This window comes from Plectropomus leopardus, chromosome 7 (genome assembly GCF_026936395.1).
Source record: "Plectropomus leopardus strain MGB_pleo_1.0 chromosome 7, ASM2693639v1, whole genome shotgun sequence".
Lineage (NCBI taxonomy): Eukaryota > Metazoa > Chordata > Actinopteri > Perciformes > Serranidae > Plectropomus > Plectropomus leopardus.
In genome coordinates, this window is record NC_142182.1 from 19,040,796 (window position 1) to 19,064,671 (window position 23,876).

Below are 23,876 nucleotides of genomic sequence, written 5' to 3' on the forward strand. Positions count from 1 at the left end.
CTGGACCGAAGCAAAGTGTATGACTGTCCCAATCTAAAGTACACCATCTAAGTGAGTAAGTAAGTTGATAATGGACTAAGACATTATTACAACATGGTGTTAAGTAATTTAAATGGAGCAATATACAGTGGTGGAATGTAGCAAAGTACATTTACTCAAGTATTGTACTTAAGTACAGATTTGAGGTACTTGTACTTTACTTTAGTCTATTCTTTTCATGCCACTTTACACTTCAACTCCACTACATTTCAGAGGGAAGTATTGTACTTTTTACTTCACTACATTTATCTGACAGCAGTTGCTAGTTACTTTAAGAATAAGGTAAAAAAAAAATCAATATGATGTTTCATTAGAAATGTATTCCCAACCATTTACAGTACAGCTTAAACAATTAGTCAATAAATCAATTTGCAGATAGACTGAGAAGTGATTGGCTATTTTTTAAAATATATTTATTACATTTTTCATATACAGCACAGGTATACAACTCTTACTTCAAAAAATCAGAATCTCTGAGGTTGTTCATTGTTTAATCTATCATAGAAATGTTTCACTAACAGGTCTAAGGGAATACTGTGTTTATTCCCTGACCATAGGGAAATAATTTAACCAGATTTTATGTTGTTCTAATCTGTCATAGGCTTCTTCCAGTCTGTAGCATGGACCTGGACCCTGCAAGGAGTGATCCAGCCCACCTGCAGCTGCTCACTGTTGTATTCTCCTTATTCCCTGACCTTAATAAATATGACTGCTTTTATGACCATTTGTAGTTTTGGGGTTTTTTTTTTGGACAAACAAACATCAAGTAAAAGGCATAGCCCAGGTTGATAAAAAATATATATCTGAAAGAAGCAAGTATAAATGTGGAATACTTATGGTAAAAATGATATGGACAAATAAGCCGGCGTTAAAATAAATGGCTGAAAAAAACATGAAAAGAAAGATAAAAAGGGGTACAAGATTTCAAATATGCCATTCAGTCAGTGGATTCAGGAAAGAAAGTAGCATAATTTAGCTTTCTTTTTTCACTTTCTTTTAAAATTAGCTGAACGACTTAAAGTGAGAATTCAGTTACAGGAGGATAAATACAAACTTAGGAGGTGTCTAACTTGCAGAATTTGTATTAGTGAATGAAAAAATTAACTTTTAATATAACAAAATTCATTTTTTATATCATTATATTATAGCTACTACACAACGTAAAGGACACACACGTATATGTGCGTGCATGTGTGTGTGTGTGTGTGTGTGTGTGTGTGTGTGTGTGTGTGTGTGTGTGTGTGTGTGTGTCCTATCTTTTCGGTTTTATTATGTCTTCTATGTCTTTTCATGAAAAATGTTGGTGCATGTAATTTGTTCGTTGTAAAGCACGTTGGGCTGCAATTCTTGTATGAAAGGTGCTATACAAATACAGTTTATTATTATAATAATTATTATTATTATTATTATTATCAACAACAACAACAATAATAATAGTAATAATAATAATAATAATAATAATAATAATAATAATAATAATAATAATAATAATAATAATAATAATAATAATTCAGTATTTATCACAAATCTCCCATGCTTTCTCCCACTGTATATCAATAAATGAGGATGAACACCTAGATAATGAGATAGACGAGAAAGTAATGTTATATTTTACGACAAAGGCAAAAGTGCGGCTGCTGCTGTTATGTTGTGTTGTTATACAGGGACCTCCTCCCTCCTCCCTCCTCCTCCCTCCTCCGTCAGCCGCGCCTCCGCAGCCACAGCTGATGATGTCCCATCTTTTAGCTGCAAAAGCTACGGAACTTAGCAAACAGCTAGCGGTGTAGCGTCGTTAAAATGCTTACGAGGTTTTAGCTGCCCGTTACATGAATGGGCTGTTTAAGAGTTCAGCAAAGGTGTGTCGGCAGATACAGACGGGTCTCGTAAAGGTGCCAGGCTTCACCGGCGCTGGAGTACCGCGCGTAGCTCAGAGCTGCTCACGTTAGCTAACTTGTGTAGTTTTGACAGAAGGATCAGAGGAGTGTCGGCTAACCGGGCTAACAGCTAGCTGATTAGCTTCAGAACAACGTAGCTGGTTATTAAATACTTGGGTCTCCCTCGACTGAGTTTGAGCGCTGCCGTTTTTCCAGCGATACCAACGTAAGTATTTATTTCGGTTTAAATTGAACCATTATAGCTTACAAACGAAAGAAGTTTGTGAGACTTGGTTTTAATTTGCTAATGTTACAATGTCTGCTCGGTGGGTGGCTAGCTTGCTAACCAGCTAACTGGAAATCTCTTATTTGTCAACAAAAATGTCTCAGTAAATTAGGACACGATGTTATTGATATAACTGTTACTGTGGTCGTCTACATACACAACACAACTCGAAACTGATACAGATAGACATAGCGTAATAGTTACTTTGACTGAAACATAAACAGCTACATGGCTAATGTTGATCTTCCTCTTGAGTTTTCACAATTTTATTTCTGTCAGGGTAGATACTTTTCTCTTAGGGTGTGTCACCTAGTTTTAAGCATTGCTGCCGACAGGTTGTTAATTAGTTCGATGTTTTAATTCACACTAAAGCATAAACAATTAATAATAGCATACAGTGTCAGTGAGATATCAATATTAATAGTATTACCCTTTTCCCTCACCCATCCCTAAGACCATGACATCTCAAAGAAGCAGAACAGTTGAAAAGAAAGAAAGATGGGATAAAAACAGCTACAACAACGAGTTTTCAGTTTAGTTCAGTTTCCCAATTTGGCTCTAATTTTCTCAGCTGCCACATGTCATGATAAAATATTCTCTTGTTTTGCATTGTGGGTGCGCACTGTATATATTTCCAAATAAATAACACTGAGGAATGCAAGACACCAATGTGAAAGACTAAGTGTGTGATATACGTCTTTTAAACTTTAAGTGCAGAATTTCACTTTTTCTCTACTGTGTTGTTTCCACAGCCATGTGAACCCTGGGTGAGATCTGGACCTGAGTCTTGGGTCGTCTTATGATGTTCAGAGCTTTTTTCGTTGCATCACCTGACCCCTCCTGTTTGATTTAACCAGCACTATATTGCCACTCCTAAAACCAAGCCCACATCTCTGCTTGGCAACACTATGATCATTCACGCTGACCCCACCCAGCTCACTGGGACAAGAATCCCACGAAACCAAGCTCTCCAAATGATATGATAGTAGCCACTTGGATCACTTTTTGTGCTTGCAGGAGCCTTGCACAGGTTCTGCTCTTCCTTTCCTCCTCAAACTCCCTTTCTCCATTCTGGGAGACCCTTGCCAGTGTGGTCTCTGGCACAGGAACCATGGGTAACAGCTGTGTGTGCCGGGAGGATAGTGACTTGGAGGATCATCATCATGGGTCGTCAAGGGCAACACGAGGACAAGCTAGGCGGGTGGATCACAGCACCGGTGTAGGTGTTGATACGGGAGAGGCGAGGAGCAGTCGACCCAGGGACCCAGTGAGGCCGCCACGCCGAGGGCGAGGGCCACATGAGCCAAGACGGAAGAAGCAGAATGTGGATGGCCTGGTGCTGGACACATTGGCTGTCATCAGGACACTTGTAGACAAGTAAGTTTAATAAGAGTAATGATATTAAGATAAAGATGATGGGAAACAGAGTCAGAGTGGTCTGTACAGGTTTAAAATAAACACCAGTAATGGTGTCTGTTGTGAGTTCATCAGCAAATACTATTACCATTTACGTGGAGATGCTCTAGTACTTAATGATCAGAATTAGACGTGGAGCAAAATTTGGTAGATTCATTTATTCAGTACAATGAGAATGAATCAACTTATTGTATCATGCACAAACTTATAATCAAAATAATCACAGCCGTCAAAGTGTGGTCAGTAAAAATGACTACTTCATCCTCTTTCCTATTAACCCGACACAGTCAAAAAGCAGATTATGAATGTCACTACCTATATCCATGTGGCCCAACTCTCCCAATAACAGTAATCATGAAACTAATAAAGAATAATACCCCCAAAACACCAACAAAAACGTAAAAAATACCAACATATAAACCATCCCATATCTTAATAATATTTCAAAATTCTTTCCTTCCTAAATACATTCATGGCTCCTACAGGATCAAATGCCATGATCACTCACATCACAGAAGTAATCCATGAAACTCAAGCACGGTGAAACTCAGAAAATTCATAGATGTCAATGTCTTCCAACACGCATGACGGTTGTTTTGTAGTCATGAATGCACAAACATTACATGCACGACTTTTTGAAAGAGTGGTGGGTACAGACAGTAAAGTCACGCCTTGGAGATGACTAAGTCATGTGTCTAATTATGTGGAACAAACAGCACACTACAATATTTTCTGCAGCAATGCCAGCAACACTTGATGTCCCCCAAATTAGTGTTCATGACCAGTTTTTAACCAATTTTTTTTTTAAACCATTTATTAAATGTTTGTATAGTGTTTCTACATTTTCATTAAGGGGACTGTATGAATACACACACATTAAAACCACAAAGGTGTTCTATATTCAGTTTATTTAGTAAGTATTATGTAGGAAAACTAACAGTAATACAGCAGGTGAACCAACTTAAGAATGAGCTGAAACATAAATGAGTGGATAGCATTGTGGAGTGTGGAGGGGACACTGCAATGAATGCTGCTAAAAGATGCTCTCCATACTGTGCTGTTGTGAAATGTTGATTGTGATGATTAGGTCTCACATGAGTGGTCAACAGTGCCACGGTATCAAACTTCTATCATCAAAAAAGAGATCTACATTCAAAACACTTTTTCACTTTTGGGCATTTGTGTTGCACATCCTTGCAGTCTAAATGAGGCTTGTGTTTTCTTGTGGTCAGCTACAAGTATAACAGGAAAATCTATTGTTCTTTTTCCAGGAAACCGGGATTTCTCACCATAAATTTAGAGATAATATTAAACTGCAGTCAGTTATAAAAGCATCACAAAACAGCTTGCTTAAAACATAGAAGTGTAAAGGCTGCAGCTTCGACAAAAAAGTGCCCTAGACTACACTGACAGAGTAAAGTACAGTATCTGATGTTTTCCCCCTAAACTACAACTAAAACAAACAGAACTTTTTTTACATCATGACTTATCTTTATTATGAAATTATTTTTTAAACGTGCTCTGCAATCAGTCAGTTCTGTAAATGGCAAATGGCTTGCATGTCAAACAGTGAAAACATGGATAACTTTCCGGCGCTGTTTATTTTGTATGTTTTCTAACCTTTGCTTTTTACCTTTATCTAATTTGTTTTTTCCCGGCTTTCTTCTACAAACTTATGCAGTTCGACTTTGGGGTCAGAGCCAGGCACAGAATGCCAAGGCCAGTTCAAGTCTTCTTGAGAGGGAAACATGAGAGTAGCTCAATTCGAGACCGCCTTATCTAGTTGTGTTAGTCCGTCTTCGAGGAATTAGATTTTGTACAATTTTAGTTGAACTAATGTGTTTACATGTATTTCGAAAGTGCAGTTTTAGTTGGACTAATGCAATAATTCGACATTTTCTAACATCATGTAAACATACTAAATGTTTTATCCTTTCAGTCAAAAAAGCAACCAGCTGATTTATTGATTGTAAATCAAATATTAATTGCACCTCTTATAAGATTACTTTGGAAGCTGGTCCTCTTAAATTGTGCACCATCTGTGTGTCAAGATCTTAATATCTTAACAGTGATTGCAAGATGCAGCAAAGTATAATTACATTTCGTTAGAATACAAGTTAATATTACATGCTGAACCACTGTAATTTAAGTACTTTGGCAGCCCTGAATGCACCATGCATGTACATCTCAGAACATTTGTTCAGTTTGACTTAAAAATGGAAGGAAATTCAGTTACAGTATTACTTAGCGTGTTAGGAATCTGAGGATGCTGATGTTTGCTGAAGTTAAAGCTGTAAAAATGAAAGTGGTTTTCAGCTTGGGATGTGCCATGACAAGCAACAGTCATAGCAATGTAATGTAATTTTATTTATACACGGACAGTGCACATAAAAGATAAACCTAATATAGAACATGGAGAGATGCATTGTACCAGGTTTTAGCAAAGCAGGGGCATCAAAAACAACATCAGTTGAAGTAAATCATTTATGCTTGCTTTAACCTCTCTGTGGAATAACATTATTGTCTATCATCATTACTGTCCATGGTCATTACTGTGATCACAGCAACACACAAAGGCATGAATCATTTGTTTATAACATTTCAGATGCAGTAATCTCAGTGTCATAAAGGCTTTAGATTTATCTGCTGATTGAATAATCAGCACCGCCTTCGTTTGTGCAAAGTATGCACATAAATAAATGCATATACTACAAAATTCAGAGCAGAGTTTTTGATGTATAGCATTCAGGAAAAATGGCTTATCACATTCTGTCCAAACTTTTGCTTTTCAGTGACCAAGAGCCCCCTTACTCCATGATCACTTTGCACGAGATGGCAGAGACAGGTAAGGAAAAAATGAAAACATACATGTGGGCATGGATTTATTAGACAACACTTTGTGTAGTACAGAATATCCTGAACAATGTCAGTAATGCCGGGTTCAGACTACACGATATAAGCCCAGTTATAGCCGGAGACAGTTTTCCGACAATGTCGCCTTGCATCTTGAACAACAATGAGTGTTGTAAGTGACAATAATTTTATCCCATGTAGTGTTACATAGTAGACAACGACTGGCATCAAGTTTGGGACACCTCACAACATCCCGCCATTAAGTCTAGCATGTTTGATTTATTTATTTATTTATTTTTGTTGTTGTTGTTGTCATCCACAGCTCTTTCTGTCACAGCCGTCACTGTGACCAATAGGAACACAGAGAGGTCTGCTGCTGGGGACAGCTGCAGCAGCACCTCAGCCTTTTTGATTTATCATCTAGGGACTTAAGTTACCGGCACAGAATAAAAACAGAAAAATGCTAGCGCGAAATAGCTGAGGCACTGAACACTGGCTTTAGCAAAGAGCTAGCAAAAAAATAAGTCTTCACAATAGAGAAGGCTTGGGTAAACAAATAAATTATGAACTTAACAAACAGTGTGTAGGCCTTTACCTAACACAACTGCAGAGGGTTCCAGCTTTATTTGAAACAGACATGGCCCTTTATTTTCTAATTCACTGAGTATGTTTTTATTTTTATTTTTAATCCACTCCTGTTTGCCCTGATAAATGTAATGCTTCACAACATCATTTCAAACGCAATGCATTATTTATCTGTTGTTGGAGAGAATCCCTTAATTTTCTAAAAAGGCTTTTAATGTAAAAGATTTGTAGGAAGTTATGTAGAATTGAGTGACTTGCAGGGTTTATTACAACAGTTGGCCAAATCACGGCAAGATTCTTTGACTCCAAAATTGCCTAACCTGACATAGGGACTCTGTAGTCTGAACCTGGCATTAAAAGCACCTTTCATTTGTTTGAAATGAGAGGATCAGAGGTTAGAAAATGGGACTCTGCAGGAACATAAGCTCTGCTCAGCAACAGTAATTAGGTGAGGTGGCCAGTGTTGTCTCAACCAATAAAACCTTTTCATGGTTTGCTCTTCGTCATGTGCTACTCTTCAGACTGAGTTTCTTCAGGTTGAAATGAAACTACCCACAGGAATGTGGGTTGTGCAAATTATCCAAAAGATTTATCATTTCCACTGACTGATGAGGGAGGAGTCCCAGGATTTTAAACGGGTCCCTTCTGATTATGCTTTCCCATCCCCCTCAAGCTGAGCTGGTGGGTTGTTTTTGAGAACTGCTGAGGCAATGATATTACAGCAGCTTTGTAAGGAGCAGACAGTCGCAGTCCTCTTCCTCTGTTCTGTGAAACTTTTTCCTATTTAGCCACTATGACGCCTCATTCAAACCACTCTTAACACAATATGTACATACATTTCAGAAACTGAAACGTGTGTTGTTCAAAAGAAGCTCTAGCAGTGAGCATATTTGGTTTGGGTTGAGGTGTCGTCAAGAAGAAATACAGTTTTGAGGACCATGATGTACCAATGCTACACAAAGAAGATGGGTGGGTTTGAAAAGAAGCCCTTGATATCATACTCAGACACCTTCACTGAAGGAGGCTGAGACACCACCTGTCTGCTGCTGACAATTCTGCTGCCTCAGCACTTCTCAGCCACACTCTGGCCGGTCCCAAGGGGGCGTTACATCACCTGGGTAAGGGACAAGTCACGAGTTACCCTGCAGACATGATGTGATGATCAATATTTTAACATTACTGTCATGATTTTGTGTTTAGATAAGATTGAAATTTTTATGTTTTGAATGCTGCAGATGGTTATTTTTGCTAGTTTGTGCTATTAATTATGTACCAGAATTGCCATATTCCTAGTTTGACATAGGCTTGAGCATTTTGGGCAAAATGTTTTTGCGAAAAAAACAAACAAAAACAAAGAAATCGTTCAAATTACTTATTTAGACATTGATTACAATGGCAACTATTGAAGCCACAAGGCTTTAATAGTTAGTATAGTAATAGTAATACAGTATCATGCTATCCAAAATGGAAGCCAGTGTCTGGTGTCATATAATATCGATATAGTACTGATATATTTCTGAGCCCTAGTTCGCCTGTAACTGACAGTTCTGGATATTATTTGAGTCTGTCCCTATTTGAAGCTCCTGTTAATTTTTGTGTGTTTTTGCATGCCGTCTTGTGCATACGGTGACTGACGCCCTCATGCTGTGTGTGTGTTAGACTTTGAATTGTGTTTGGACCTTGTGTCATGCACATATGGTGTTTGATGCTCACATGGCGCGGTGTTGTGTGGTTTGACAACAGCCAAGTCGTGTACTGGCTTGTAGATACTGAACCCTGAAGGCAGCCAAGCGGCAAATCAGTCAGCCAGCCAGTCAGTCACTTTCTGTTTGACATGTGCCATGATATTACATTATTAATCAGCCATTTGGCTGTTTCTTTCATAAGTGATAGTGTTAGAGAGAGAGATTCTCTTACTGAGTCATCTAATGGACAGGAAATGGATGTTTTAGTATTAATGCTACACCTGATCTCAGGGCTCACAAAGCGATCTCAGCACGTGTCAGTTAACTTCGAGTTATCTGGTTTAATTTGGTCTAACAATGGCAATTCATGAGTTTTTGCATGATGTTTGTGTCATTATAATGAATCATTAACAGCGCAGACAAGCGAGCAAAACGGGACCAAGGAGGATAGGGATGTCCCGATCAAGTTCTTTTTAACACTGCACCCAATCTGAGTCATTTGATATCGAATATCTGCCGATCCAGAGTCCTGATCCGTTACTTGTATTTAACCTGGATATTACAGCTGCCCAATGCACACTTCAAGTACTTTAAAGTAACTTAAATCAATCCAGTGTATATGTTTGAAAGTTTAATAACTCTGCAGTGCAAGACAGGACAAAACATCTGCATCCAAACAGGTTTTTTTTATTTTATTCTTACAAAAACAACAAAGTAAATGCACTAAAAATATTTGGTATAGCTCCTATCACAATTTCACTTAGTGCAGCATTTGTTTTTTCATCAAAATTACAAAGTAAACAAACTAAAATGTGTCTCAAGACACATGCTCTTAAATCCACTTACTGCAGCATAATGAATGTACAGAACACAATGAATGATTAATATAATCACAATTCCTCTTTAAAGTAGTATGATAGCTGAACTTTAACATTTACCATCACAGCAACAACAAAAAACCTGTCATAGTTCCGCTTATTACAGCATTATAGCAAAACTAGTTCACAAAAAATGATAAACAAAATTTTCAGTTTCACTTAAAGTGGTGTAGCAGCTTTAATTGAACATGAACAGAAAAATCTGTTTCTACTACTTGGAGAAGCTGCATTACAATAAAACCTAAATATCTGAAAATTGTGCTGTCCATTTAGGGCGCCAGTGTGACAGTGGACGTAAACATAGGAGCAGGAGCAGCACGTGCTCAAAATAACGAATCCCAATCAAAAACAAATGTGTTGATCAGGCCTGATACTCATCCTTCCGATCGGGACAGCCCTAAAGGGGGAGAAACATCTGGATTGGCAGATAACTTCAGTCCACTGAGTCTCAAATTAATCTTTTCCTCTCTTCGTCCCCAGATGACGGTTGGCTGGAGGTTGTCCAGTCTCTGATTCGAGTGATCCCATTGGACGATCCGCTTGGCCCTGCAGTGATCACCCTCCTATTGGACGAGTGTCCCCTGCCCACCAAGGTTAGTAGGTTATGTGTGGCACAGACAGTCATTTGAGGTAATGCTTTTAAAATAATCTGACCCTTTACCTAGAAATTTCCTACCCTAGAACTGAGCAAAGCCTGACACAGCGGGGGCCCCTCTGTTTGCCTCTGCAGCTTCAATCAGAAAACCAATCTTTGTCTTCCTCTGTCCCATGACTTCTTCTGTATTTTGGTGATTGTATGTACACTGTGACATCTCTGCCACCCATGATTAGTGAAATGCTGTGGTATTTGATTTTTAACACCTTCCAGGAACTGGCTAGTATTATCATGTTTTCATTTGGCCTCTGCGTTCCACCCCCTCTCAAACCACCTCCTTTTCCCCCCCTTTGGACAAACAAAATCTGGTTAGGACCCCCTGCTTCCCAGTCCAAAGTAACCTGAGGACAAAGGACATACGATGACACTGAACAGTATGAACTCCTTACTCTTTTTTAATTATTCAACAGAAATGTGCTCCACTTAACCAAACATATTTTGCAGGTTTAAAGTCTAAAACGTAAAGCTTCAAACACACAGCAGGTAAAAAGCAGGGGAAAAAACACTCCTTGCTTGCAGTTGGTGCGTATGAAGTAGCATTACAAGTATGACACTGTTGGCACTGCAGCTCAGCGGCAGTTGTATGATATTGTCTGCTGCATCGGTGACAGCGTGTCCGTGTTAATAAAGTCAATTTGATTTAATGATGTGGTTTGCTTTCTCCAGCTGTTGGTCTAGTGAATCCCCTCTTTCTTTCTCCTCCAGCAGTATCTGTACTTTGTCACCCCTTCACTCTATTACCTCATATTGTATTGTCATGGATTTGGGAACAAAAGGCCTAAAGCAAGAAACTATACATGAACACATTTTTTCTCATTTTTGCTTGTATCTAGGATTTGTTCTTGTTTTGTTAGTATCTATTGATTTTTTGGATTCACCAATGTTTTCTTATTTTTTCTGTTCTCTTAGATAAATCTTAAATAAATTATGAGTGGTTCAGAGCAGTCTTCCCAAGATAATAGGAAAACATCTAAAAAGTTTTACATTTGAGAAACATTTTAAAAAAATTCATGAATATCATTTAATCAAATTTTGATGATGTTTCACAGTAATCATAATGACTGGACTATTACATTTCAGGGCCAAAGAAATATACTGTACTTGGGTGCATTGATACCAATTACTGTAATTTCAGTTACTGTGCGTCCCTCTGCTAAACAGTGCAGGAGTGTAACTAAGTACATTTGCTCAAGTACTGCACTAAAGTACAAATATGAGGAACTGTTATGTCACTTAAGTATTTTAAGCTCATGGCGCTTTCCACTTCTACTTCACTAAATTTCAGAGGGAAATACTATAACTTTCACTCTATTACTGTTATTAGTTAACTACTTTACAAATTAAGAACTACATGAAAGTATACAAGTGTAGCTAAAACAAATAGTTGATTAATTAGAAAATGAATTGGCAACTACATTTTTCTAATCTTTCAAGACATTTTTCATGCAAAAAATATTTCATGGCTTCAGTCTCATATATACTGTATGTATGAGAACTTGCTGCTTTTCCTTTTGATTATTTTAATTATTTTAATTTATTGAATTGATTTAAGCCTTTTTGCCTGCATACGTTCATTTGTAATTATTCAATACATTTCCCTGAAATTACATTCACTTTGTTTAGTATATTTAACAGTAGACTTACATCGATTGATAGCATCTTTCCATTTGCTAGAGTCTCTGCACGCGGCACAAAACCTGCCCATATAAAGTGTTTAGGGGATGTTACCTGTGCTAATAGGTGACTTTTGATCAAGTGGGATTCATCATTCAGTACAATGAGGCCCATTGTGACTGAACTTTTAATAATTCATCTTCCTCCCTCTTTACCTTTTTGTATTGTTTGGTAGAAATGATGTGTTTTTGACTTTCATCGGAGTAAACTTGGTCTGTCTCCTCTCTCCAGGATGCTCTCCAGAAACTGTCCGACATGTTGAGTCTGAGTTCGGCTGTAGCACGACAGGACGCACTAAACCCAGCTAAACACAGAAACACCACAGCTGTCCTTGGATGCCTGGCAGAGAAACTGGCTGGTACGCTCCCACATTTACATATGTGATTTTTTTAATCCTCGAGTCAATAGTCTTGCTCTTTACTGCATCCATGCTGCGTCCATTACCTGCTCGCTATGAACTTAAAATTCAAGCTCACTGCAAATAACTGCTAACAGGACACAGAAAGTCTCCATGTTTATCAACTTGCAAAAAACTTAATATTAACTTTTTCTCAATTGCTAATCTTCTATTAAAGAGTTTGTTTGGGGGTTATTTTACTATTTTTTTTACTACTAAAGCAGAGTATGACAGAGGCACGGATGTTGTTTTTGTGTCTTAATGTGCAGTTTGGTGGTATAGTAAATGGTCAGGATGGTTTAGCTCAGTCACTGAATATTCTTGCACTCAACATGCAGCTCGTCACAAAGCCAGTAAATAGTCCCGTTCTAAACACAGAGGTTTAAATACTTGTGATAATTTACACAGTGTCCTAATATTTCTTTGTTTTGGGTTTTTTTTTTTAGGTCCGGCTAGTATTGGATTGTTGAGTCCTGGAACCCTTGAGTACCTTCTAGAGAGTCTGGTGAGAAAACACAAACACACACACACACACACACACACACACACACACACACACACACACACACACACACACAATCACTCTCTCTCTCTCTCTCTCTCTCATGGTCATAGTCTGCATGTCTGTGATAAATTTTTTAAAAAGATGTAACTTTTTATTTTTTTTCATGGCATGTTATTGGTGGATGTTGTGTTGGGAGGGTCATCATTTTTCGTGCAGTACTGAGCTAATTTTAAATTTAAAAAGCCTTTACCCTAACATCGCCATGAAAGATATGTTTTGTATCCTCCTTCATGCTTTTTAAAGATAAGATGAGATTGACTGTGTAAATGCAGAGTTAAGTCATGAGTATGCATCAGATGAACCAACCTCAGCCCTTTGCTGTCATGTCCTCTCATTCCCTCTTTCATGCTGTCACTGTTCTGTGAATAAAGGCAAAAAGCCCAAAAAGTATTTTAAAAAACAAAAAAAAGTTGTTGTAACTGAGGAAGATTTTGGATAGAATTTTTGCTTTCATTTTATTTTTTTATTCAACATTTTTTAACCTTGTTTATCCCACTGAGATTAAAGATTGACAAGGAGAGACCTGGCCAAGATTAGCACCAACAGAGCTTCAACAACAAATAATATTCACATTAAAACGCAAAGATTAATGAAATAAAACAATCAAAAAAAAACAGTTGCACACGGACAGCCTCAGCTCCATAGATTTCATTATGGTTTTAAACTCGTTCAAGGTCACCGGTTCTTGAAGCTTAAAATCCTTTTGCAAATTGTCCGGTGCTGTAGCTGCAGAGAACCTAGGAGCTTTTCCCAATTCAGTCCTGTCTCTAGTGAGAATTTATGAATTGAATGAATTTATAACAGAAAACACACATCCTCTGTCTGTGTCTGTGTCAGACACCGATTGTTGCACCTCTGTAAAGCCAAACTGGCTCAGACGTATCCTGGTTCTGACCCAAAGTGCATCAGATGCTGTCAGTTGACTTTAGACTATGTGTTTTAAACAGAGTCTGTTTGTTGATATTTAGCACATTCTCTTAAATATGAAAAGAAAAAAAAAGAAGTTTGACCCAGATCCTATTATCACAACATTTGGGGTTGCCCCTAGCAACTGTGGGATATCCAGACATCAATCAGATCTAAAGGCATTCTCAGCATTACCAGCGTGTCAGCTTATTCTTCTTAGTTGGAAATCCCCCGCCCCTCCATCTTAGTCACACTGGATTTATGTCAGTTCGCAACCAAAAAAACAGTCCACAGTGCACAGCCGAGGGTTCCTATGAAAGCTTTTAATACACTTGGCACCATTTTTGAAGACTATTATGCAAACAAATTTGATGCACTTTTATTTAAATAGCCCCACACATCTCTACCCAATGATTTGTTTATTCTGTTTACATTATAAATGCAGGTAATACATGTATGTAAGATGGGCAGCATACTGTTTCCATGTACAGTGTTTAGGCTGTCATGTCTTTTGGTAACTTTTATATTTCTGTCCCCAATCTATCTAACTGTGTCACCTCATCCCTAAACTGCAAAGCGCTCAGAATCACTACAAATTATCTATCCATCCATCGACCGCAAACTCAATAAAAAATATTTCTAATTTAAAAATATCAATAAAATGTTATTTGAAAGTTTAAAAAAACTCAATAAAAGCACTAGCAATTAAAAAAAAAATCAAAAACATTTGAAATGAAAAACTAAAGCCATCAAAAAACTATTTGAAATTAAACACCAAATCAATAAAAACTATTCAAAATAAGAAAATAAAAGAATAGTTATATGATGTGCATATAGTATGTATGTGTGTATTGTAATTGTATTTAAGCATGAAGTAAAATGTTATGGTCTATGTCAAATAATAACCTGAATGAGAGCACAAACTGTACACTTTTCTTGCTTTTCTGTAAATCTCCCTCCAGAGCTCTGAGGCCCACCCTACTGTCATGCTGTTTGCTCTCATCGCTTTGGAGAAGTTCTCCCAAACCAGTAGGTTCACTCACTGTTCATATTAAAGATTCATGATAAGATGGGTGAAACCCTGTGACCTCCTTACAGAAGAGCACCAAAATGATGCAGAAAGTGTTCTTTATCAAAAGAACGGGCAACAAGGCATATCCAGTGTCGTAACTTTTGCTTTTTACTGATTCTCTGTTGTTGATTTGTCTGCCTTTGCATATGAAATATGTTGCTGTGAGGTAGACACAAAGATGTGCCGTTTCAACAGTTTCTCCTATTTACTTCTAAACCAATATTTGAATTGCTGAATTGCATTGCATGTAAAATTATGTCAAACATTTCAGTTCTCTAAAACTCCACTTTGTGCTCTACAAGTCTTTAAAGTCCCCTCAAGAAAACATATTTCAGTGAGGTCACTTTCATCCCTGACATTGATTTATTTTTACACTATTTTAACACACATGCTCGGTAACATCTTCTTTCCCTCAGGTGAGAACAAGCTGACGGTGTCTGAGTCGTGCATCAGCAATCGACTCGCTGTTTTGGAGTCGTGGGCAGAGAATCCTGACTACCTGAAGAGGCAGGTTGGCTTCTGCTCACAGTGGAGCCTCGACAATTTGTGTGAGTAGCCCTTCGTTTTAGTTTTTTTTAACGTTATATATTTGTGTAGGAACACATGCTACAGTCACTAAACAAAGTAATGTAATGTTTCCTCTTATTCTCCAAACAGTCCTAAAGGAAGGTCGTCAGTTTACCTACGAGAAGGTCAACCTCACTAACATCAACGCCATGCTCAATAGCAACGACGTCAGCGAGTACCTAAAGATCTCCCCTACTGGATTGGAGGTTAGTCTAATTTATAGCTGCACATGTGATCAGTCACAGATCCAGCATTGTGATTTTAATACTTTATGGACCGAATCACCATGACGTTATCGTTGCGCTATGAAATTAACGACAAAAGTCACTTCTGGGTAGAAAACTGGCTGTTTTGAATAGCAGAGATATGTACATTTCCCAAACTTGTTTATTTCTGTTGTCATCTTCAGTCGTAACTGTAATGTATAAAGACATAGAGTTAAACAATGTGGTCTGACCTATCTAACGTTTCTGTTGTGCTTATTTTATAAACTCTGTCGCTAACGTCTTTGATTAACCAAAGCTACCAACACGGAAGTTAAGCAATGTACTGCTGTGGATAGGACGGCAGCTAAACATATTTTAGACACCTTAAAAAAATCAATATCAGTGTAAATGTACGGTATATTTGAATATTTGCTCTGCTATACCTTACACAATAGCTGATCAAAGCAGCAACTCTGCCTTTCAGTGGGGTGAATCGACTGTTTTTCTCAATGGAGTAAGGTGTTTTTGATATAACAGCTTCAAATCTCAGTCGATATAGGCTGCCTTCAAGGTAAAGCTCTTGAAAAAAGATTCTAAACATAGCGTAAACTTAAACTGATACAGGTTTTTTTAGGTGCTACGTTTTTAGGAGGCTTTGAACTAATCAATTAAGGGAGAGTTTGCTGTAATTATATCTAAGTGACGCAGGGGTTTTCTACTCGAAGTTATTGTAAATTAGTAATGTGATTCGGTTTGTACTCATTAGCCTGATGAAATGTTTTTCACAAGTGTGTTTATAAAAAGTGTGTTTGTAAAGCCCTCTGAGGTGAACCGTGTTTTGTGATAATAGGCTTTATAAATAAAATTGAAATTGAACTGATAAAATCGGAGCGTTTTTTCTCCCTTTGCTTCCCTCCTCAGGCACGATGTGACGCCTCGTCCTTTGAGAGCGTGCGTTGTACATTCTGTGTGGATTCAGGCGTTTGGTACTACGAGGTGACGGTCATTACATCAGGCGTGATGCAGATCGGATGGGCCACCAAGGACAGCAAGTTCCTCAACCATGTAAGCATCTTCAGTGTCTGTACTGTTCAGCTTTTCCACATTCTGTTTTCTGCAGTCTTTTACTTTAAGGTTTTGTTTGTGTGTGTTACAGGAGGGTTATGGGATAGGAGACGATGAATACTCATGTGCGTATGATGGCTGCAGGCAGCTCATCTGGTACAACGCTCGCAGTAAACCTCACTCTCACCCCTGCTGGAAGGAGGGTATGCAACACAGAGTCCAGAATACTTTTTTTTCCTCAGCCACACAAGTTCATTTTCGGTCTGAACAGTAGGAGGGGACACAATGTCTTTAAATGTCAGACTCATTTATTTAGAAATCACTTTATTGTTTTTATTGTCTCTGGAGTGTTTTGTGAATTTAAGCACCCACACGCTGCTGTCACTGCCTGCATTCAGGCTCTGATTTACCTCCCACACTGAGCATCGGATAATAGTAACAACAACATGCCAACACTTTATTCTACTGTGTCCTGTTTAGGAGATGCCATCGGCTTCCTGTTGGACCTCAGCAAGAAGCAGATGATTTTCTATCTGAATGGACATCAGCTGCCGCCAGAGAAACAGGTCTTTTCCTCAGCCACGTAAGTCCACACATGCAGTCCCCTCCGTAATGTCTGTCGCTTTTTCTTTGTTTTTTGTTCTGTGACTGTTTCAGTGGTTGTTCTCTCATACCTTCTTCCTCTCTCTCTCTCTGTCCTTCCTTTTTCACTTCCTTGCTCCCTTCTTTTCTTTGTATTTTGCTCTTCTTTCTACTGTCCCTTTCTCATATTAACCCCTTCTTTCCTTCACCTTTTTGTCCGTCAGGTCCGGTTTCTTTGCGGCAGCCAGCTTTATGTCGTACCAGCAGTGTGAGTTTAACTTTGGGGCCAAGCCTTTCCGTCACCCACCCTCCGTGAAGTTCAGCACCTTCAACGACTTTGCCTCACTGCTGCCCAGTGAAAAGATCATCCTACCCAGGTAAAAAAAAAAAATAATAATAACACCAGTCCTTAAAGTGATTTTTTTATGTCAGTGTCTGAAATAGACTACGCTCTGAGAATTTGTAAAGGCAGTTTGCAATTTATTTTCCTAACCAGCTGTCCTCTGACTAGTGAATCATTTGTTTATACACAGCATCCAACACGTAGGTATGGCACAATACAAACATGACTCATCTTTAGGGGTGTCTCTATGAAGTATTTTCATCACTTGTTAATTTGTTGGCCACATTAAAGCTTCTCTTTAGACTTTTTGTAAATGTAATGATGTTAATGGGCTTTATTAACACTGATAATGATATGAACAGACACTTACAGTGATCACAATATATGAGCAACGGATTTCTCAGAAAAACAACAATCTCCCTTTAGAATTAAAACTTTACACGGGATCCCATAAAATAAAGTATTTGTGTAAATCTGGTGTATTGCTTAATTGAGATTCGTCAGTTTCAGAAACAACATTGGGAGTTCTCAAACAAAATGAGTCAAGATTACTGTGCAAAAATGAGCACACCCCAATGAACGTCATAGGAGTAAAACCTGATAAATTCAACAGGTAATGACCAACAGATGTGTCTAATCAACCATCACACACGTGGCCACCAGACAATTGACAGTTAAGGATGGTATTTCCGAGAAAATCCACTCCTACTCAAAGGTGATAAAACAGCACCGCATCGAAGATGAGTGTCACTAGATTTGAGAAAGAGGACAATTTCTTTACACAAAAAAAGTTAAAGTAAAATTAGTAAAGTTTTGCTAAAAGCTAGGATACAGAAGCAAAAGTGAAATCCAAAAATTCAAAAAGGATGTACTTGTGGGAAGCTTGCTGAGACATCCAGGCCGTCTATGGAAGTCAACACCTCGATATGAGCATCTTGTGGTGAGAAGAGCTGAAGAAAATTGGCAAACATCACAATTAGCTGAAGCATTAGAAAGTCAAACTGCAGTGAGTGTTTCCCATGACACAATACGACGTACTCTGCAGAGGCGTGGTATGCATGGGTGTCGTCCATGAAGGACGCCACTGCTGAAGCTCATGCACTAAAAAGCCTGTCTAGCATTTGCCATGTTGATAAAGGCAGAGACTACTGGGACTCAATGCTCTGTGCTCTAGGACGCTGTGCGCTCTTCCAACATGATAACGACTTAAAAAGAACATCTAAGGCCAGTGTTTCTTTTCTGAGGAAGAACAGGTTGAAAGTTATTCACACAGACTTGCCACATTACATGTACATCCTAGCAATGTGCAGTGTTAAGTTGTCATCTCTACACAGAAGAAAACTGCTTTAAATACATGTCCTTTTAATGGAAATATTAATCTTCTTTTGTATGTGTTTGTTTGTTTTGTTTATGTGTTTACGTGTTTCACAGACACCGGCGTCTGGCCTTACTTAAGCAGGTTAGCATCCGGGACAACTGCTGCACGCTGTGTTGTGACGTCATGGCTGACACAGAGCTGCGGCCCTGTGGACACGGGTATGTGTGCACAAACAATGCTTCTACGTTCCAAAATACCCAAACTGTAGGTCAAATATTTATATAGAATATCTTTGAGAGTAGCTTGTCTTATGAAGGATGTTAGACTTCTGTCGAGCATTTTCTATGAATGGATTATCCATTCATAGAAAATGCTCGACAGAAGTCGAGCATTTTCTCGACTTCAGGCTTCCTGCAGATCCTTAAAAAGACCTAAAAGGCATGAAAAATAAAACAATAAAGAACAATAAAATAAACAATCAAAATATGTCCTAAATTAGTATTAAAATGTCTTAAATTGATCTGTCAAAAGCCTTAAAAATAATAACAAAAAACTGTATTTTTTTTCTGACATTGTGTTGTAAAATCTCAAAATGATTATTAATTAACTTTTAAAATTACCGGAATTCCTCTTGAAAAACCATCATGGATATAAGAATAGAGAAACTAACAACACATGTACCACATCCAATCAGATGATAAATTAAAAAGTTTTGGGGGTTTTTTCCCCAAAAAGGCAAACCAAATGGATACTTTTATAATAAAACATGTTTCCCATGTGTTCCACTTGAGAAGGATTTATTTATATTTCTTTTTTAATTTTTTTTTTTTTAACTTTTTTTCAACATGACCCAAAAAGTTGCTTTTATGTTACCACAAATATTTGGACAAAATTGTTCCTAAATGTAAGTAATTAATGTGTTTTTTTTCTTAAATTTTTGTTATTTTGAAATTGGTCTTAAATTTGTTTCAGAGTAGCATAAAAAAGTCTTAAAAAGTCTTAAATTTAACTTGTCTTTAACTGTAGGGGCCCTGAACAAAATCTTCCTTTTATGTCCTGTCTTCCTCCAGTGGTATGTGTATGGAGTGTGCCTTACAGTTAGAGACGTGCCCCCTGTGCCGCCAGGACATCCAGACTCGCGTCAGACTCATTGCACACGTCTCCTGACAAACCTCCTGCCCCTTCTCCAACAAGGAGAGACACACAAGCCCGACAGCGTCCTCCTCCTCCTCCTCTAATCCCCTCTCACCCAGCAGGACTGCGAGGACAGTGCCACAGTGTAGTGATGATACCACAACTGTGACTTGTGGTAAGAGGAGGCGACGATGGAGGGGTGGAGAGAAGAAAAAGAGGAGATGAGAGGAGGGGAATTAAAACCACAGCAGGATCCCCAGGAGCTTTCTACCATTTACCAACATCTCCTCTTTTGTATCCTTCTGACAACTCACTGCAGAAGCTGGGCCAAGAATTGTCGACTTTCTACCAACAGCGTGAGACAAAAAGAGCAGAAACAATTTAACGAGATTACAGACCGGAACCAACCTCTCATCTGCAAACCCCTGCGTAGTTATCAGACATCCTTTCTATGATACGAGGATCCCACTGCGCTTTCAGCCCAGAGGCTACGACTATTTAATCCCATCATCGTCATGCACACGTCTGCAGGTCTGAAAGGGCTGTGTAGCAGAAAAGAACACAGCCTGTAGTACAGTGTTAAACCCAAGGTACAGATACATTTGAGACGAATCTCACTTTCATGTTTTGGGGAAAAGATATGCGATATTATGTGTTCTCGAGGTAGCATTTTGATTCTCTTCTCTCAAAGTTATATCTATTTTTGGTCAGCTTCACTGTCTGTACTGATTGATCGCCCACTGGTAGGGTTTGCCTTCAGGAAAGAAAATACATCTTTGGGTAAAATTTCATATTTGTCTTTCGATGACAGAAAGCTTTAAAGGTAAAGTGTGTAACATTTAGGGGGATTTAGTGGCGTCAAGCAGGGAATTGCAACCGGCTAAAACTTGTCCCGGCTAGAATTCATTTTAGGTTTTTTTTTGTTTTTTTTTTTAATCGGGCCGAATTATCCGCAGAGGTCTCCTCCTCTCCAAAATAAACAAACCAGGTGATTAAAACAGATAAAAACACTAAATAAAGCAGTTTCATGTTAAAGTCAGTGTATCTGCAGTCAGTTTGGCGTCTCTGCGACAGACTGCTCACCCTCAACATGCTTACCCACTTTCTAAAAGTTAATGTGTGCTCACCTTTCTCTGATCCAGACGTTCAGGAGGTTTTTACTGTGAGCTGAATTATCCGAAGAGATCTCTCTCACCAAAACAAACAAACTGTGGTTTAAACTGACTAAAAGCCAAATAAAGTAGTTTCACTTTAAAAATAGAGTATTTCTGACGCAAGTTGGCAGGTCACGGCAGGTGGCTAATCCAACACATGCTAACATGAAGTTTGGTTTGACTGTTCTTGGCTACTGTAGAAACATGGCGACATGTCAGTCTCCATAAACCAGGGACCTGCGCTCCATGTAGATATAAACCGCTTATTTAAGGTAAGGAGAAAAAAAACCGATTTTTATTTCATGTGATTATACACTAAAGAAAACTTATTATGTTATGTTCCATTTCTGCAAATATATCCCCCTAAATCTAACACACTAGTCCTTTAAAGATGCAGAATTTTTCCAAGAGTTCAGTTTTGTGATTTGATTTACAGGAAGCAAATAAAAATCCAATCAGCTGTCACATGACCGAGAACGTTAATTACAAGATTTTTGTTTTACAACCCGTAGAAAAAATGACTTGAATCTGAAGTGACTGATGTTTTAAGCATGGCTGACCCCGCTGCTTTCTGTGCTTTATCGTCTTAAGATGTTGATCGTTCCTCAGTCTCAGTTATGTATGTAACAACCTCAACAACAAAAATGCAGTGATTAGAATTTACAGAAAATGAATCTGTAAGTGAAATCACACGTTTTCTCCCCGATCATAAGTGCTAATGCAGCTCCACCATGAGTCAGACTGAACTGAGGGGCAGCATGAGTAAACATGTCTTAATTTTTGTTTGTATTGACAAACACATGCGTCTGTATTAAGACGACTATTTTCAATCCTCAAGATGTGATTTGATTTTGTATTATAAATTATGGTGACTGCTGATGTAGTAACTTGGCTGAGAGGTACAACAGGTTTTGTTGATTGACAGTGTTGTTTTAGCCGATTATTAAATTGTTCAAACAAATGTGACATGTTTTAAGTGAATTGTTTTTCTTTAATATCAGTTTACTAAACATCCCAGGATCACTCTTAATATTTTGTGATTTTGTGGGTTTAATTTGACAGTTCAACATTTTACATGAATTAGCAAAGAAACCACCCACAACACAGTGAAATGACCCAAAGAGTGTGGGCTCAGTACAGAAAAAAACATGTTGCTACAAAACACAGCATACAGAACTGATCTTGCCAAAACAACTTTGTCAGATTGGAAGCGTTTCCTTTCAGACTGAGTCAAATGTGTTTTCCCTCTTTGTGCTTTATACAACAGCACGCCTCTGCTCTCATCTAGCCATTTCTTCGTCTTTCTCTGTCGGTCTTTATAAGAACCTCGTGTTTTCTGTTCATCTTTCTGTCTATCCTTTACTTGAAGCATCTCTGGGTTGACTGAAAACATTTGTATTTTTGAAACAGGTGACAAAATAGGAGGGATTGTGATTCAAGTAGAATTAAAACTAATCAGCGACATTTCAAATCACATTTTGGTCAAATTGTTTATGGAAAAGTTACTACTCCACCAGACTGCTTGAACAGGATCTCTCTGAATAATTCAGACTATGCTGGAATTATATCAAAAAGGTAACATGCATCTCTGTCGGACAAAAGGCTGGTCGGTTACTGTTTGCTATCTTGTATTTCCTGGAGCACCTTAAACTGTACATGCAGGTGAGAGAAATTATACGTTTGTCTCTACAGTTGGAGATGAAGTTCAGGACTGTAAAGAATAAGTTGTGGGTTGTATTTAAAACATCTATAAAGAAAATTTTACCCCCAGAGTTCCCAAAGATGTGATTGAAGAATTGTTGTTTCCTGGATTGTGTTATTTGTAATAAATGTATGTTGATGTGATTTTTTTTTCTTTTTTTGTTTGACTGAGTTGTGTTTATTTACATCTAAAAATTTATTTTGTGTGACCCTTTGAAACCTGGATGGACATCAGTGTTTTTTCCTGTGCTGCATTCAGATGCCTTTAAGTATTTTAAGTTGTGAAACCTTGGTTTCAAAAAATAGGTTTAATTCTCTTCATAAACAGGAAGATGGTAAAGAATTGGTTAAATTTAATTAAATCCTTATTAAACGGGGACGACAGCCTGAAAATGCATGTTAACAAAGGAAAGAGAGAGAGATAATAGAAAATTATCAAAAAGGGGGAAAAATGTCCAGAAATTATATTTATGATTGTTAGAATTATATTTTCAAAATATGTTACAGAATATATGATTTTTTAGCACTTTATTTGGGTCATTTCTTTTACTCTCTGTTTTGCTCATTTTTAGGTTGTTTTTTTTTTTAACTAATTTTTAGGGGAATTTCTTGTCAAGCTGCTCCTTGCCATCCTCCAATGTTTTTGAAAGAAATCAAGACAATTCTCTCAGGTTTCAAAGGGTTAAAAAAACACCTGAGTGATTACGAACTGTACTTTATTATTTTATCAGAAAAAGGGGGTTGGCTGTGGTGTGACTTCTTCTCTTTTTCTTTTCTTTCATTCAGACCCTCCCTGGAGCTACAAACACTTTTCCTTTAGCCTCCTTGAGTAACTGGGGGAAAATGCATGGCCCGCCCTCTACTATAAATAACCATAGTTCACAGTTTCTGGCTTTGATAAATAGTGTGATTTTGGAGATT

The 23,876-nt window shown here is 38.0% G+C and overlaps 1 protein-coding gene across 1 annotated transcript; it reads left to right on the forward strand.

Moving 5' to 3' along the window:
* The first annotated feature begins 1,740 nt into the window (after positions 1–1,740).
* On the forward strand, positions 1,741–23,099 carry rspry1 (ring finger and SPRY domain containing 1). Its single transcript, XM_088080130.1, has 15 exons — positions 1,741–2,139; positions 2,952–3,576; positions 6,408–6,460; positions 10,097–10,209; positions 12,177–12,303; positions 12,789–12,847; positions 14,776–14,842; positions 15,302–15,433; positions 15,543–15,658; positions 16,580–16,723; positions 16,815–16,926; positions 17,204–17,306; positions 17,530–17,682; positions 19,080–19,184; positions 20,037–23,099. The coding sequence occupies exons 2-15, from the start codon at positions 3,179–3,181 to the stop codon at positions 20,131–20,133; spliced, it is 1,779 nt and encodes a 592-aa protein (XP_087936256.1). The 5' UTR covers positions 1,741–2,139; positions 2,952–3,178; the 3' UTR covers positions 20,134–23,099.
* Positions 23,100–23,876: the final 777 nt, after the last annotated feature.